The sequence below is a fragment of the Monopterus albus genome, unplaced genomic scaffold (genome assembly GCF_001952655.1).
Source record: "Monopterus albus unplaced genomic scaffold, M_albus_1.0 scaffold452.1, whole genome shotgun sequence".
Taxonomy (NCBI): Eukaryota; Metazoa; Chordata; class Actinopteri; order Synbranchiformes; family Synbranchidae; genus Monopterus; species Monopterus albus.
The window spans coordinates 88,292-100,065 of record NW_018128332.1 but is presented as its reverse complement, the minus strand read 5'-3'; the positions used below and the strand labels follow the sequence as shown (position 1 = coordinate 100,065).

The window sequence follows — 11,774 nt, the reverse complement described above, 5'->3', positions numbered from 1 at the left end:
TACAGAAGCTATCTATGCTGAAGAGAACATTCTGTGTTGTCTTAACACAACATAGTATTAAACTAGAATGACTGACTCATGGCTTTATGCCTCCATCAGTCAAGTTTCAGTTTACATGCATGTCTGTCCAGATTCATATATGTCATGAAGACTTTGAAGGAACATAATGAAATATTATGTGTATTTAATTTGAAGAAATTCCCTCAAGGCAAACTAGTACACAAGAATGGGATGGGTGTGAGGTCACAGTGAACTTGACCTGTGACCACCAAAACTTAACAAGTTCATCCTTGACTCCAAGTGGACATTTGTGCTGAGTTTAAATATATTATTATGTTACATGTTGAAATTCAGGTTGTTATGTGTAGGAATAACTTAATTCAAGTAAAGTCCATAAATAAATAAACAAGAACTGATTATAAATCCAGTCTATCCACCTTGCTCCTAGCTTCTTGATACCTTGTGTGAATTATGGCTGTGACTTTCAGTCATTCCATTCACCGAACCATCACGTATCAGAGTTAGTTATAGCTCCCTCTTTATTTAGAGCTTTTTAAAAATTAAAATAATTGGGAACATAATGTGTCACACCTTAAATGAGACAATATGATCATATCTCTAGCTTTACCTCTACCACAACCAGGGGATGGGAGGATGACCTGGAGAAGTGGCTTGAGATAGCAGGAATAAACTACAAAAGAATAAACAATACAATATACTGTAAGCTAGCTTAGCCTTAGCTTAAGTGTTTAAGTGTTAAAGTGTTCAGGAACTAGTTGCGCTGTTTGATGATAAACCAACAAACAAGCTAAACTAAATATGTGGCTTAAAAAAATTTTGTTCAACATAAACCAAAAAACCAAATGGGATTTTTGTTTCTGTCAATAATGGCACAGTTTCTGTCAACTACCAATAGATGACACATCCAAAAGAAACACGTGCCAAATGTCAACATGCGAGTCGTCAGTGTGATGATTTGCTGTGGTGACCCCTTAAAACGGGAAAAGCCGAAAGTGACTTTCTTACCAATAGATGACACATCCAAAAGACTCGACTTGGCTCTAGGTCTGCTTTTAGACAGACATAGACCAAGATTGTATGTCGGTTACTTTAATTAACAAGGAGTCAGAAATACTGACAAACTTCTGAACTTTTCAGATTTATCCTGGATCCAGTCAGTAGCAACATAATCAAGGAAGAAAAAGGAATACACCTGTGCTAACTCTTAGTTTAATTACAGTAAATGAATAACCCATAATTCATACAAGGTATTAGAACCCTTTTATTTTATTAGAAAAATACTAGTTGTATTTGAATGGTGAATGTAAGCTTCATATTCACGCCCCATTTAACAAGTTTTTATTTGGGGAAAAAAATCTGGCTTTATAGTTGTTAAATGTGATGTGGCGCTAGACACCTAGCATACATTGGGTTTTTGGAAGTTTTTATCTGAAAAGAGCTGCTGCTGCAGCTGAAAAGGCTTCGACAAGAGTAGTGAGAGTAAACCAAAACAGTATATTTGCAGGCCAGAAAAATCAAAATGTTACAATGTGCTATAGAGCTGAGGGGAACTGTGAGGTCAAGTGATAACTCAATGAGTTCATTACTGTGAGTGACTCCTTTTACAAACACAGTCATGTGATCTATTGTTAGCATACAAATATTGATTATAGCAGCTGTACAAAGGACAAAAGGTCCAACATGCCTGCAACATACAGATTTATGCTGATGCAGTCATCTAGAGGTCAAAAATATTAAGAGAGGAAAAGAAATGAAGACAAGTCTGTGGGTTTAATGGAGAATGGCAGGAAGACTAAGAACCTGTAGTTTTACAGCAGCATATTTATTTTGACATATATTTTTTAATTATACTTGATCATCTTCTGAGGAAAGAATTAACAAGTCAGGTTTTTAAACAGTGTTTGAGTGCAAAGAACAGGATATAATACATGTATACAAGCTTTCTCCGAGTTAGTCAAATTACCAGTATAAATTAATGCAGTCTCTGACAGCTTTCATTATACAGCATGCTCACATGAGTTGGGCTTTGTGCCAATAACTCAGTGTGCCAAAAAAAAAACACACAGTTTCTTTCCATACGAAATGTCTGTGTGCTGAGAATTTAAAAAAAAACTTTTCCTTGGTAGTAAACAACAAAAGGTATCACATTATTATCAACTCTTATATTTGATCTCTCCCTCAGTTTTGACAATGTGATGAAACATAGTGTATATCAGATTAAAATCTACTGACCACATCTGGAAATTCAACACAGCTTTTGTGCAGCTACAAAGCCAGAGAGAAGAGAAAGGGATTTCACAACTTCATGAAGAGAAGGGAGAAAAATGTCTATGTGGACTGACTTCACAAAAAAATTTGCATGAGTCATGCTTAAACAACTCTCTTCATTAGCTGTGTTTACCTCCAGCTCCTAGCCAGACAGACTCACAACAGTAAGAAAACCAGATTCATATTCTGGCAGAAAATAACAAATAGGTCATTTTTAAGCATTGTGTTGGACTATTATTCCACCGATCTACAGACAAAACAAACACTCACTTACGTAAGGAGACACAATGGCAGAAAGAGCAAGATTCTTGCAGGGTTACGGCTCTAGGAAAACGTATTTCTTGTTGAATAGTGATGCAGCCTGGTGCAAACTGAGACACATCTGAACATTTGGTCAATGTCACACATTTTCTGTACTTTGGGGGAGGGTAAAAAAAAGTCCTGCTCTGGTGGCCTTGGTGCATCTCCAAGGCCCCCACAGTGTGTTTAGTTTGTGCTAGGGTCATTCATCACATAAGATCCTCAGTGGTGGGGGGACTCATTTCTCAGCCCTGCTGAGACTCAATCTGGAGGCTGAAAGAACTCTCCATTGTGCCTGCAGCATTCTGCAGCATTCCCTATGGCTATGATCTGACTACATTTTATAGCACTTTGTTTATGGCACTGGGATGTGGTTCTGAGCTAAACATTGTCTGTGGTATTGTGATACATCACAATTAACCCCTATATGTGTATATATTCTTTCAGAAATCTGCAGGCCTGAGTGAAAAGGGAGCAATCATGAATACCAAAATGCTTTAGAAAGGGAAGAATGACTTTAAAAGACTGATGATGAAACCCCCTTTCTGTGCACCTCTTCTCTTTGTACTCCATACACCCCTTTAAAGCAAATGCTCTTATTGAGTATATAGCAGGCTGTCCGAGGCCCCAATGCCATAATGAATAATGTACTTTGAAGCATATACAGTATAGTCATTTTGACTGAACAGTGAAAAAGAAGAAGAATGTGTTAATTTTTTAAAGTTCAGGAACATGACTTGCACAAAAAAGACTATCTAAATTAATTATTATTGATTCACACCAATCATATATGCCTCTGAAATTATACTGACTCTGCTGCTGTTCCCTTTAGAGAGCCTATAGCTGGTAGCTCTCAAACCTAACACATACTGACATGATATAAAGCATTTGAGTGGGTTTTTGAGTCAAGACATACTTTTGTTTTGCATTTTATTTATTCATGCACACAGTGTGGGAAGCCCATGTTAGGTAAGACCAGGCTATGGCGTCACCCACATTGAGGCTGACGGGGTAAATGCTTAAGCCCTGCACTGGGCAGCTGTTAAAAACAAGTAGCCAGCACACAGGCACTGGAGAGCAGCTGGAAATCACTGTGTAACTATTCATTTTCATGGTCCACAGAGGTAATAATGAAGAGAATTAAATACCAGGTACACAGTGAGAGAAGCATGCCAATTATGAAATTACATTTGTTTTGTTTAAAAGTGGTGGAAATTGTGCCATTCCACAGAACAGCACTCTCAGTGACGTAGGATTGTTAGGTTTAGACACAGCTACAGCTCAAAGAACATCAAAATGTCATTGGCAAGGAGCAAGAAACACAACCAGTGACAGGTGTGTCCCTCCGCCACACCGGCTATCTAGCTCCGTTTACCATGTAGTGGTGAGTGCAGAGCCAAATGTGGTTTCCTTTCAGCACTGACTCTGGCTGGTAACAATAATTAGACAGACTGCTGAGCATTATCACAATTTGTCAGGCATAGGTTTCATACATCACTTAGACTACCTCTGAGCACAGAAGAGCTTTAAGAGGGATTGACACCATCAAAATAGATACAGTATATACAGACGTATCAGGCTTTTACCAAGCAACTTTATTGGTGTTAGAATGCTTTAGTATTATTACAAGAATCTTATTGCCCTCAAATACGATTTTCTAGAGATATTTTAGCTAAAGGCTTTTTGAATAAAATAGTTCGAAGAAAATAAAAGGCAAACCACTACCGTAAATAGAACCCTGCCATTGATTGAACACAAAATCCTCCAATCACAGTGGCAGTTCAGATATCTGTTGGTGACGAAGCCGCGCATAGCCAATAGAAACACGTTAATGTGTGTTGACCTCTGTGAGCCGCATCACCACCTCATCTGTGTCCGTGGCGGAGGACTACTATAAAAACAAACCAGCCCAAGTTTTAAAGGGCAGAGTTGTGAGAGCTCCCAGGTTGTGGGAGTTACATTGGCGTCTTGCGAGTCGGAATTTAACCATAGCCCACAGAAGCAAGATTGCCTGGAGCACCGCAGTAACACAACAACAACATCAACAACAACAACAGCAACATCACTTTGTATCTCCTTTAGAAAGCTACAACAGAGGCCGTATAAGTGTGACGTTTGCTGGCACGGACTTTGATTATTACAACAAGGATCTGCTGTGAATTTCCGTGTAAGTGTTACCTTTACGTCGGCATAGCACTCGTATATGTGAAAGTTAAATGGTCTTGCATTATTTTCTGTGTTATTAAACATTAGTCGCAGTCGATTATTCGGACTGTAGCCACCTAGCTGATTAAAATGCTACAAGGCTTGATGACGACCAACACGGTCGACAGTCGCGATTAAACGGAATTTTCTAATTCCATCGTCGTCAACATTATCATTCGATACCATTTGTTGTCCGTGCATGTGTGTATTTTGTTTGCTGCACACGATGCCACAGAGGTAATTCTCATAACCAGCTGGTCGGGCTAAACCTAGCAGGCGTCTAGATAGCTAGCTTGCTACATATCTGTTCACACAATTAATTTACTTGGCCAGCTAATGCTAGTTGGCGAACGTGATGAGAAAGCAAGCCGTTCTCATATTATCACGAGTGTGTTGTGGTGCTGTAGAAAGGGCTTTGTGGTCGTGGCTGGACTTTGAATGATGATTATGTAACAGCAATTCTTGTCGTCAGCTAGTACGTGCTGCTCTGCCTACGGCGACTTGGTGAGTTAACGGGGATGGCTGGACTAGCCTGGTTAGGTTCACAAGGTTCTCCCACCTGGACGCACGAGGAAGGAGTTTTGCCCAAACATGTCCGCGTGCCAAAAAGAGGCAATACATTGATACCTACCGTCAGGCCCTCCGCCGAGGTCAGCCATGACTGCGTTTATCTGTTACACTAGCCCGCTGGGGAGCACACTGCTGACACCGTCTCTGAGTCAGTGGCCTGTGTTTATTTATAGCTGTTGATATTGTACAGCTGAGACAGAGCAGTGCTGTGTGGAGGTAGGAGCTAATACAAGTGAAATGTCATCGACCACAGAGGTGGCTAATTTGATAATGCTCTTTTCATGTGCTATTAGCAGCTTCATGTTCTTAATACTTTTTTTCTTTTCATTTTCAGGATCTTGATCCTAATCCTGCTACAGGAAGTATATTTTGGCAGCAAGCACTGTTTTTCACCACACTGATCACTGCTACCTTGGAGGTTTTTGCAACAAAGCAAATCAGTGACGGAAAAGAATCACCCCTGCCACTGAACCAGCTATGCAGCTTGAAATTCAAGTAGCACTCAACTTTATTATTTCCTATTTATACAACAAGCTCCCACGACGACGTGTCAATATCTTTGGCGAAGAGCTGGAGAGGCAGCTGAAGAAAAAATATGAAGGCCACTGGTATCCAGATAAGCCATACAAAGGGTCAGGGTTCAGGTGTATCCATGTAGGGGAGAAGGTGGACCCTGTGGTGGAGCAGGCAGCCAAAGAGAGTGGGCTGGACATTGAAGATGTTCGAAATAATCTCCCTCAGGACCTTAGCGTGTGGATCGACCCATTTGAGGTTTCCTACCAGATTGGAGAGAAGGGACCAGTCAAGGTGCTATATGTGGATGATAACAACGAGAACGGGTCAGAGCTGGACAAAGAGATAAAGAACAGCTTTAATCCTGAGGCCCAGGTCTTCATGCCAATCAGCGACCCTGTCGGGGCATCCTCAGAGTCCAGCTCCCCGTCACCTCCTTTTGGGCAGTCTGCTGCCGTGAGTCCCTCCTTCATGCCACGCTCCACCCAGCCCTTAACCTTCACCACTGCCACCTTCGCTGCCACAAAATTCGGTTCCACTAAGATGAAGAGCAGTGGCCGTGGTAACAGCGGCAGTAGTGGCAAGGTGGCCCGCACCTCCCCTACCAATAACCTGGGTCTGAATGTCAACAGCCTGCTGAAGCAGAAAGCCATCTCCACCTCCATGCACTCACTGTACGGACTGGGCCTGGGGCAGCAGCAGAAGGCCTCTGCTCTTTCCCCGAACGCCAAGGAGTTTGTGTTCCCCAGCCTCCAGGGCCAGGCCAGCCCTGGAGCTGTGTTTCCTGGAGAGGGCTCCTTAGGGCTTGGCCCTCTGCAGTACAACAATGCCTTTGACATGTTTGCGGCCTACGGAAGCCTCAACGACAAGTCCCTTATGGATGGTCTCAACTTCAGTCTGAGCAACATGCAGTATAGTAACCAGCAATTCCAGCCAGTCATGGCTAACTAAACTCATCACCAAGATGTTATTTATGAATGATGGTGGCTCAAGGAGAAGGAAAAACAAAACGCACACTTAAACTGGTCTTTCAAGGATTGGTGTCTAGTCAGTCAAGCGCATGTGCCCAAGGGTGCTTTTACTGTGCCCCCTTGAGTTTGTTTCTACTGAAAAGCTTGTTGTACAAACACATCCAAGCTTGGTTACATCAATTCAACATGCATCATTGTTTTTCTTTTCCCTTTTTGCCAACCAAGCACAGCTTTTTTTTTTTTTTTTTTTTAATTTTAACTATGTTGAGAAAATACTCCAAAAAAAGCTTGAAGTTTTGGCCTCTTACAGTATTTTACAGGTGGTAAGGCAAGGCTGATTTTTATGAATTGGCACTACTAAGTGGGGTTACTTGGTCTTTTTCTAATTGTATAATTTAATTTAGTACAGAGTTTGTAAGATATCAGAGTATATATTGTTTCTATGACATGGTGTTGCATTTATATCTTTTTACTACTCCAGTGATCTGTGATGGCTGCAGCAGCTTTTCCTTTTTCCTTTTTTAAGATAATTATTAAAGAAATCCATCTTTTAAAAATGCATCAAATTCTAAAGATTGTGTACAGAGTATTCCTTAGTGGTGGAATTCCAAGTGTAGGATATATTTGCTTTTTCTGAAAGAATTATTTTCTGTTAAGAGGTTAAAGATTTTGCTATATGGACAATGTAATCGTATGAATATTAATTTTGTACCTACATTGTGCAATACTTGATAAAAAAAAAAGGTATAACAAAGTATTTTGAGTCAGTGTCTTACATGTCAAGAGGGACTGAAATAGTTTGTATTAAATGCTTAAAAATTCTATGCTTGTCTTTATTTTTTTTAATTTCATATTTGCACCCTGGTCTTTTTAATAAAATAAACGACAGTTGAGCATTATCAGTGGAAAGTGTGCTTATTTATTGCTTGTTTAAACCCAGTGTTGACTTGTTTGTAATATTTAACTAGTAGCAAATTTGATCACGGAGTAGTCATCTGCCTAAGCAGATAACAGCGGTCACATGCTAGGAGTTGCCCCTCACTCATGAGGGCAGTAGAAGAATGGAGACTTGACTGTTTTAATGTGCAACATAAAGCCTGGAGCTTGTGTACTATAAACTTTGGATCTGTTCAGGGATTAAGGCAGAGGTTAATGTCTCAGTAATAAGGGGTGTAGCCATGTGATATCATGGCTGTGAAGACAGGTGGTGAGCTATTTATAGTCTGTTGCACTCTGTACCAGAATGAACATTCACATTTCATTTAAGTCCTCATCAAGCCTGTTTATTTTGTTGGTGCCACTACTGCAGTGTACGTGTTTACAGGCTTGAACATACCGCTTGCAGTATTGGGGAGCATATTTGTCACATTGCTGGACTGTATCATGGGCTATGTGGTCGTGAAGTCAAAGGTTCAAAACTGCTTAACTCTCAAAAGACAATTACTCAAAGGTCTGAGGAGAAAACGCCTGGTCTTTGTATACCTAAATGATTTCTCCTCCCTTCTTTGACAAAGACTTGCTATGTACACGTCATTAGAGCTGAGTGAACTTGGTGCCTAAACACACCAAAAACCTGTTTTAGATGCTTGTACATGACGTATGTTATGAGAATGTTTGACCTGGTGATTACCGTTTCACTGTTCTTTATAGCACTCCTGTGTAATTACTTTGATTTTGAATGTTATGTAAAACTAGACTATGTGAAGAGAATCTAAATTTGTAGTAGTCTTGCCCTGCTGCAGTTATGGAAAGCAAATACATTTATCTTACATGAATATTTCCATTTGATGCTTCATTATACTTCTAGTGCAAACATTCCTTTAGAGCAGTAACAGTGTACTAAACCTAGCAACACCTTTAATGGCTGTAACTATAAAATGATACACATGATCAGAATTAACATCACTGCTTATACCCGGTTGCATCAGTATTATTTTATGTAATAATATGCCACTGACTGGGACTCTTCCCAGAGAGAGAACTGTATTTTTGATGCTTTCAAGTACATATCGTTTTGTCAGTATTTTTACTTTAGTAAAGGATCTGAGTACTTCTTTCACCACTGCCCAGAACTATAGGTCTGTTTCTGATTTGTGATAATGAAATTTAATTTTCTGTTCAGATTGGCAAATAGATTGCTCTGAATCCCCAGCACTGCAAATGAATTCCTCCAGTCCTCTGGGGAGTAGCTCATGCAGGGTTGCGATTCCACCTTGTAAGACAGCAGTGGCATTTAAAACATTCCTGGTAGATGTGAATAATATCACCACCTTTGTGAAAAAGTGTTTCAGTGGTTGCCTTGATCACCAGTATTTTGTCACAAAGCACAGCCTTTTTGGTTGATTGTCCACAGCTTGACTGGTCAGATTTCTATTGTGGTAATGCCAGTAGCCTATAGTGTGGTGGCCAGATAATAATCCGAACTGCTTATTCACTCAGTTTCTATTTAGGGAGCTCTTAACTATCCGAAGCCCATTTTGCATTGTGTGCACTGCTGTAATTAATTGGGTCAGCCTGTACTAGAGAAACTATTTTAGTCCTCACCTCAAATTGTTGCTTTTCAATAGGTAGTCATTCAAGCCTTGCAGTCCAAGTGCAAAACAGTATTCAAACACACACACACACACACACGGTTTCATATGACCACCTCAGCTCTCTGGGATAAACAGGCCCACAGATGGTCTGGTGTCACACCAGCTGGGAGACTCCCAGGATGTGGGGTGATGCCTTGCTGTGACTTCATCTTGTCTGTTCCAGAGTGTGCGCTCTGCCCCTGCTTCACAAAGATACATTCCTAACATGAGCTCCACATATTACAAACAGGTTCTTATCATACTGTGTCTCTTGCACGCCCAGCACGTAGAACTTTTGTTTATTCTGAAGGGTGTTTCTTAGCTGAGGGCAGTGTTCTGTTTGATGCTAATATGAGTCGAATGCTAAAAACAGCAACTACACAAGTAAATAAAAGCTTACATTTTGGCTTGGCTTACATTTTTATCTCCAAAAATATCCACAGATTGAATATACCATAGGTTGTTTGTATGAATTTCTTAAACTTTAAAAAGTAATACTAGGGATGATTTCTTTTTGAAATGGCACAATGCTTACCTTCTGGGGATAGATTGGGAATTGGACTTACTTGCTTTCTTGCCAGTAGTTACAGATTGATAGCACTCTTATGTATGAATGGTAAATATTAAGCTACCACCATCAGACAGTTAGCTTAGTTTACAGTGGCATAAAGACCGGAAACAGTGGAAACAGCTAGCCTCGCTCTGTCTGAGGAAAACATAATCTAATTAACATGTCCTCCTACCATCCTGTAGTGTTTTTATGGAGAGTTATGTACCAGACTTTACACTATCTTAGATGTTGGCAGCCAGTTAGCCCATCTTTGCATAAAGGATGAAAAGAGGGGCAATAACTAGTCTGGCTCTGTCCAAAGAAAACTCTGGAACCAGCAAAGCCCCCAGGAAGTCATTGCATTCCTGTTTTTGTACAGATTAATCAATGATGTGTTAAATTATTGAGCATTAAAAGTGCTGGTAGGCAGAATTTTTTAATCTTTGCACAGAGCTAGGCTAGCTGACTCTCCATATTTCCAGTCTTTTTTTTTAAGATAAGCTAAACATTTCCTTCTTGTTGTTTTATTTTTAACACAGACATACAGTAAGAGAGTTATGAATGTACTCACCAAATTCTGGGCAGAAAAGCAAATAAGTGTATTTCCCCAGAGTTGCTTATATAGTTCAAATCATTATGCCTTTTCTTTGCTACCATAAATATCCTGTAGATTTTTATTTTTATTTTTTACATTTTATATTAAGTTTCAAAAGATGATCACTTTTATTTTAGAACAAATGAAAACAAATAAGGATGAGGTTAGATAATGTCCCATAATTCACTTGTTGCAAATTAAAGTGCCCTGGAAATAAGATGAATTATGTGCTACATTGGCAGATATTCTTCACTTGTTCAAACAGACACATTTTAAACATTAATCTGATGAACCACGTGGCTGATGAGCTGTAAACAGTGTTTGCAAGGCAAAGGGCAAAGCAGAGTGAGTCACGGTAAAGTGCAGATGATACATTTCAACTGTGTTTTAACACAGGGGTGTGTATCACAAGGCATTTTGCAAAGACAGATGGGACCAAATATTTCAGAACAATGCCAGGGAGCAGAGAGAGAAGCTGAGAGGGCGGGCCAGCAGGTTTTGGATTGTAGTTGATACCAGATGAGGATTTTAGATCAGTGGGTTTGAGGTGAATTATAGAGAATGTTATACTTTTTTCTATACTGTCACCGGTTGACAGTATGTGCTGATAATCACTCACTGTTGTACATTAAGCCTGTGATCAGAGCTGTTGCCTTCATCAATGATAGGAAGTGAGGACAAGCACCTGTTATTGATTATTTAGTTTGGCATGTAATGGTGACATTTCACCCACTTGTGGACCAAAGATACTGCCACGTGAGCAGGAAGCACATATGTAATTCAGAGAAGCTCAAATTTCACTTGGGAAAAAAAACAACAACAACAACAACAACAAAAAAAAAACGGAGAGAGGGGAAGATAAAGAGGACATTAAAAAAAAGCTCCATTTAGTCTGTGTTATTTGCTGATATAGATGGAGCTAAGATTTTAATGGATCCAGGCTGTGCTGACTTTGGCTAGGAATGAACCTCAGTCAGTTGTTGCTTTTAAGTGCTGCCAAGTCATTTTAGTGAGGATCATCTTTTTGTCCCTATTCTTATTCCAGGCCAGACAATCCTTCAACCTAAAAGCACCACATCTCAGCAATATGGAATCATTATCTATATTTCATTGTGGCTCTATCAGCTTGAGAGGGAAGGAAGGCACTGAATATATTGTTGCTGTTGCACTTCTTCCCTTCCGCTCTCCCTCTGCTTCGCTGTTTGTTT

General features: G+C 40.0%; 1 protein-coding gene across 1 annotated transcript; it reads left to right on the top strand.

The window, feature by feature from the left end:
• Nucleotides 1–4,488: 4,488 nt before the first annotated feature.
• LOC109952303 (protein Tob1-like) lies at nt 4,489–7,593 on the top strand. Its single transcript, XM_020587319.1, has 2 exons — nt 4,489–4,756; nt 5,699–7,593. The coding sequence occupies exon 2, from the start codon at nt 5,842–5,844 to the stop codon at nt 6,826–6,828; it is 987 nt and encodes a 328-aa protein (XP_020442975.1). The 5' UTR covers nt 4,489–4,756; nt 5,699–5,841; the 3' UTR covers nt 6,829–7,593.
• Nucleotides 7,594–11,774: the final 4,181 nt, after the last annotated feature.

Coding starts and splice junctions, on each gene's coding strand:
- LOC109952303 (XM_020587319.1), top strand. CDS start 5,842: ATGCAGCTTGAAATTCAAGTAGCACTCAACTTTATTATTTCCTATTTA.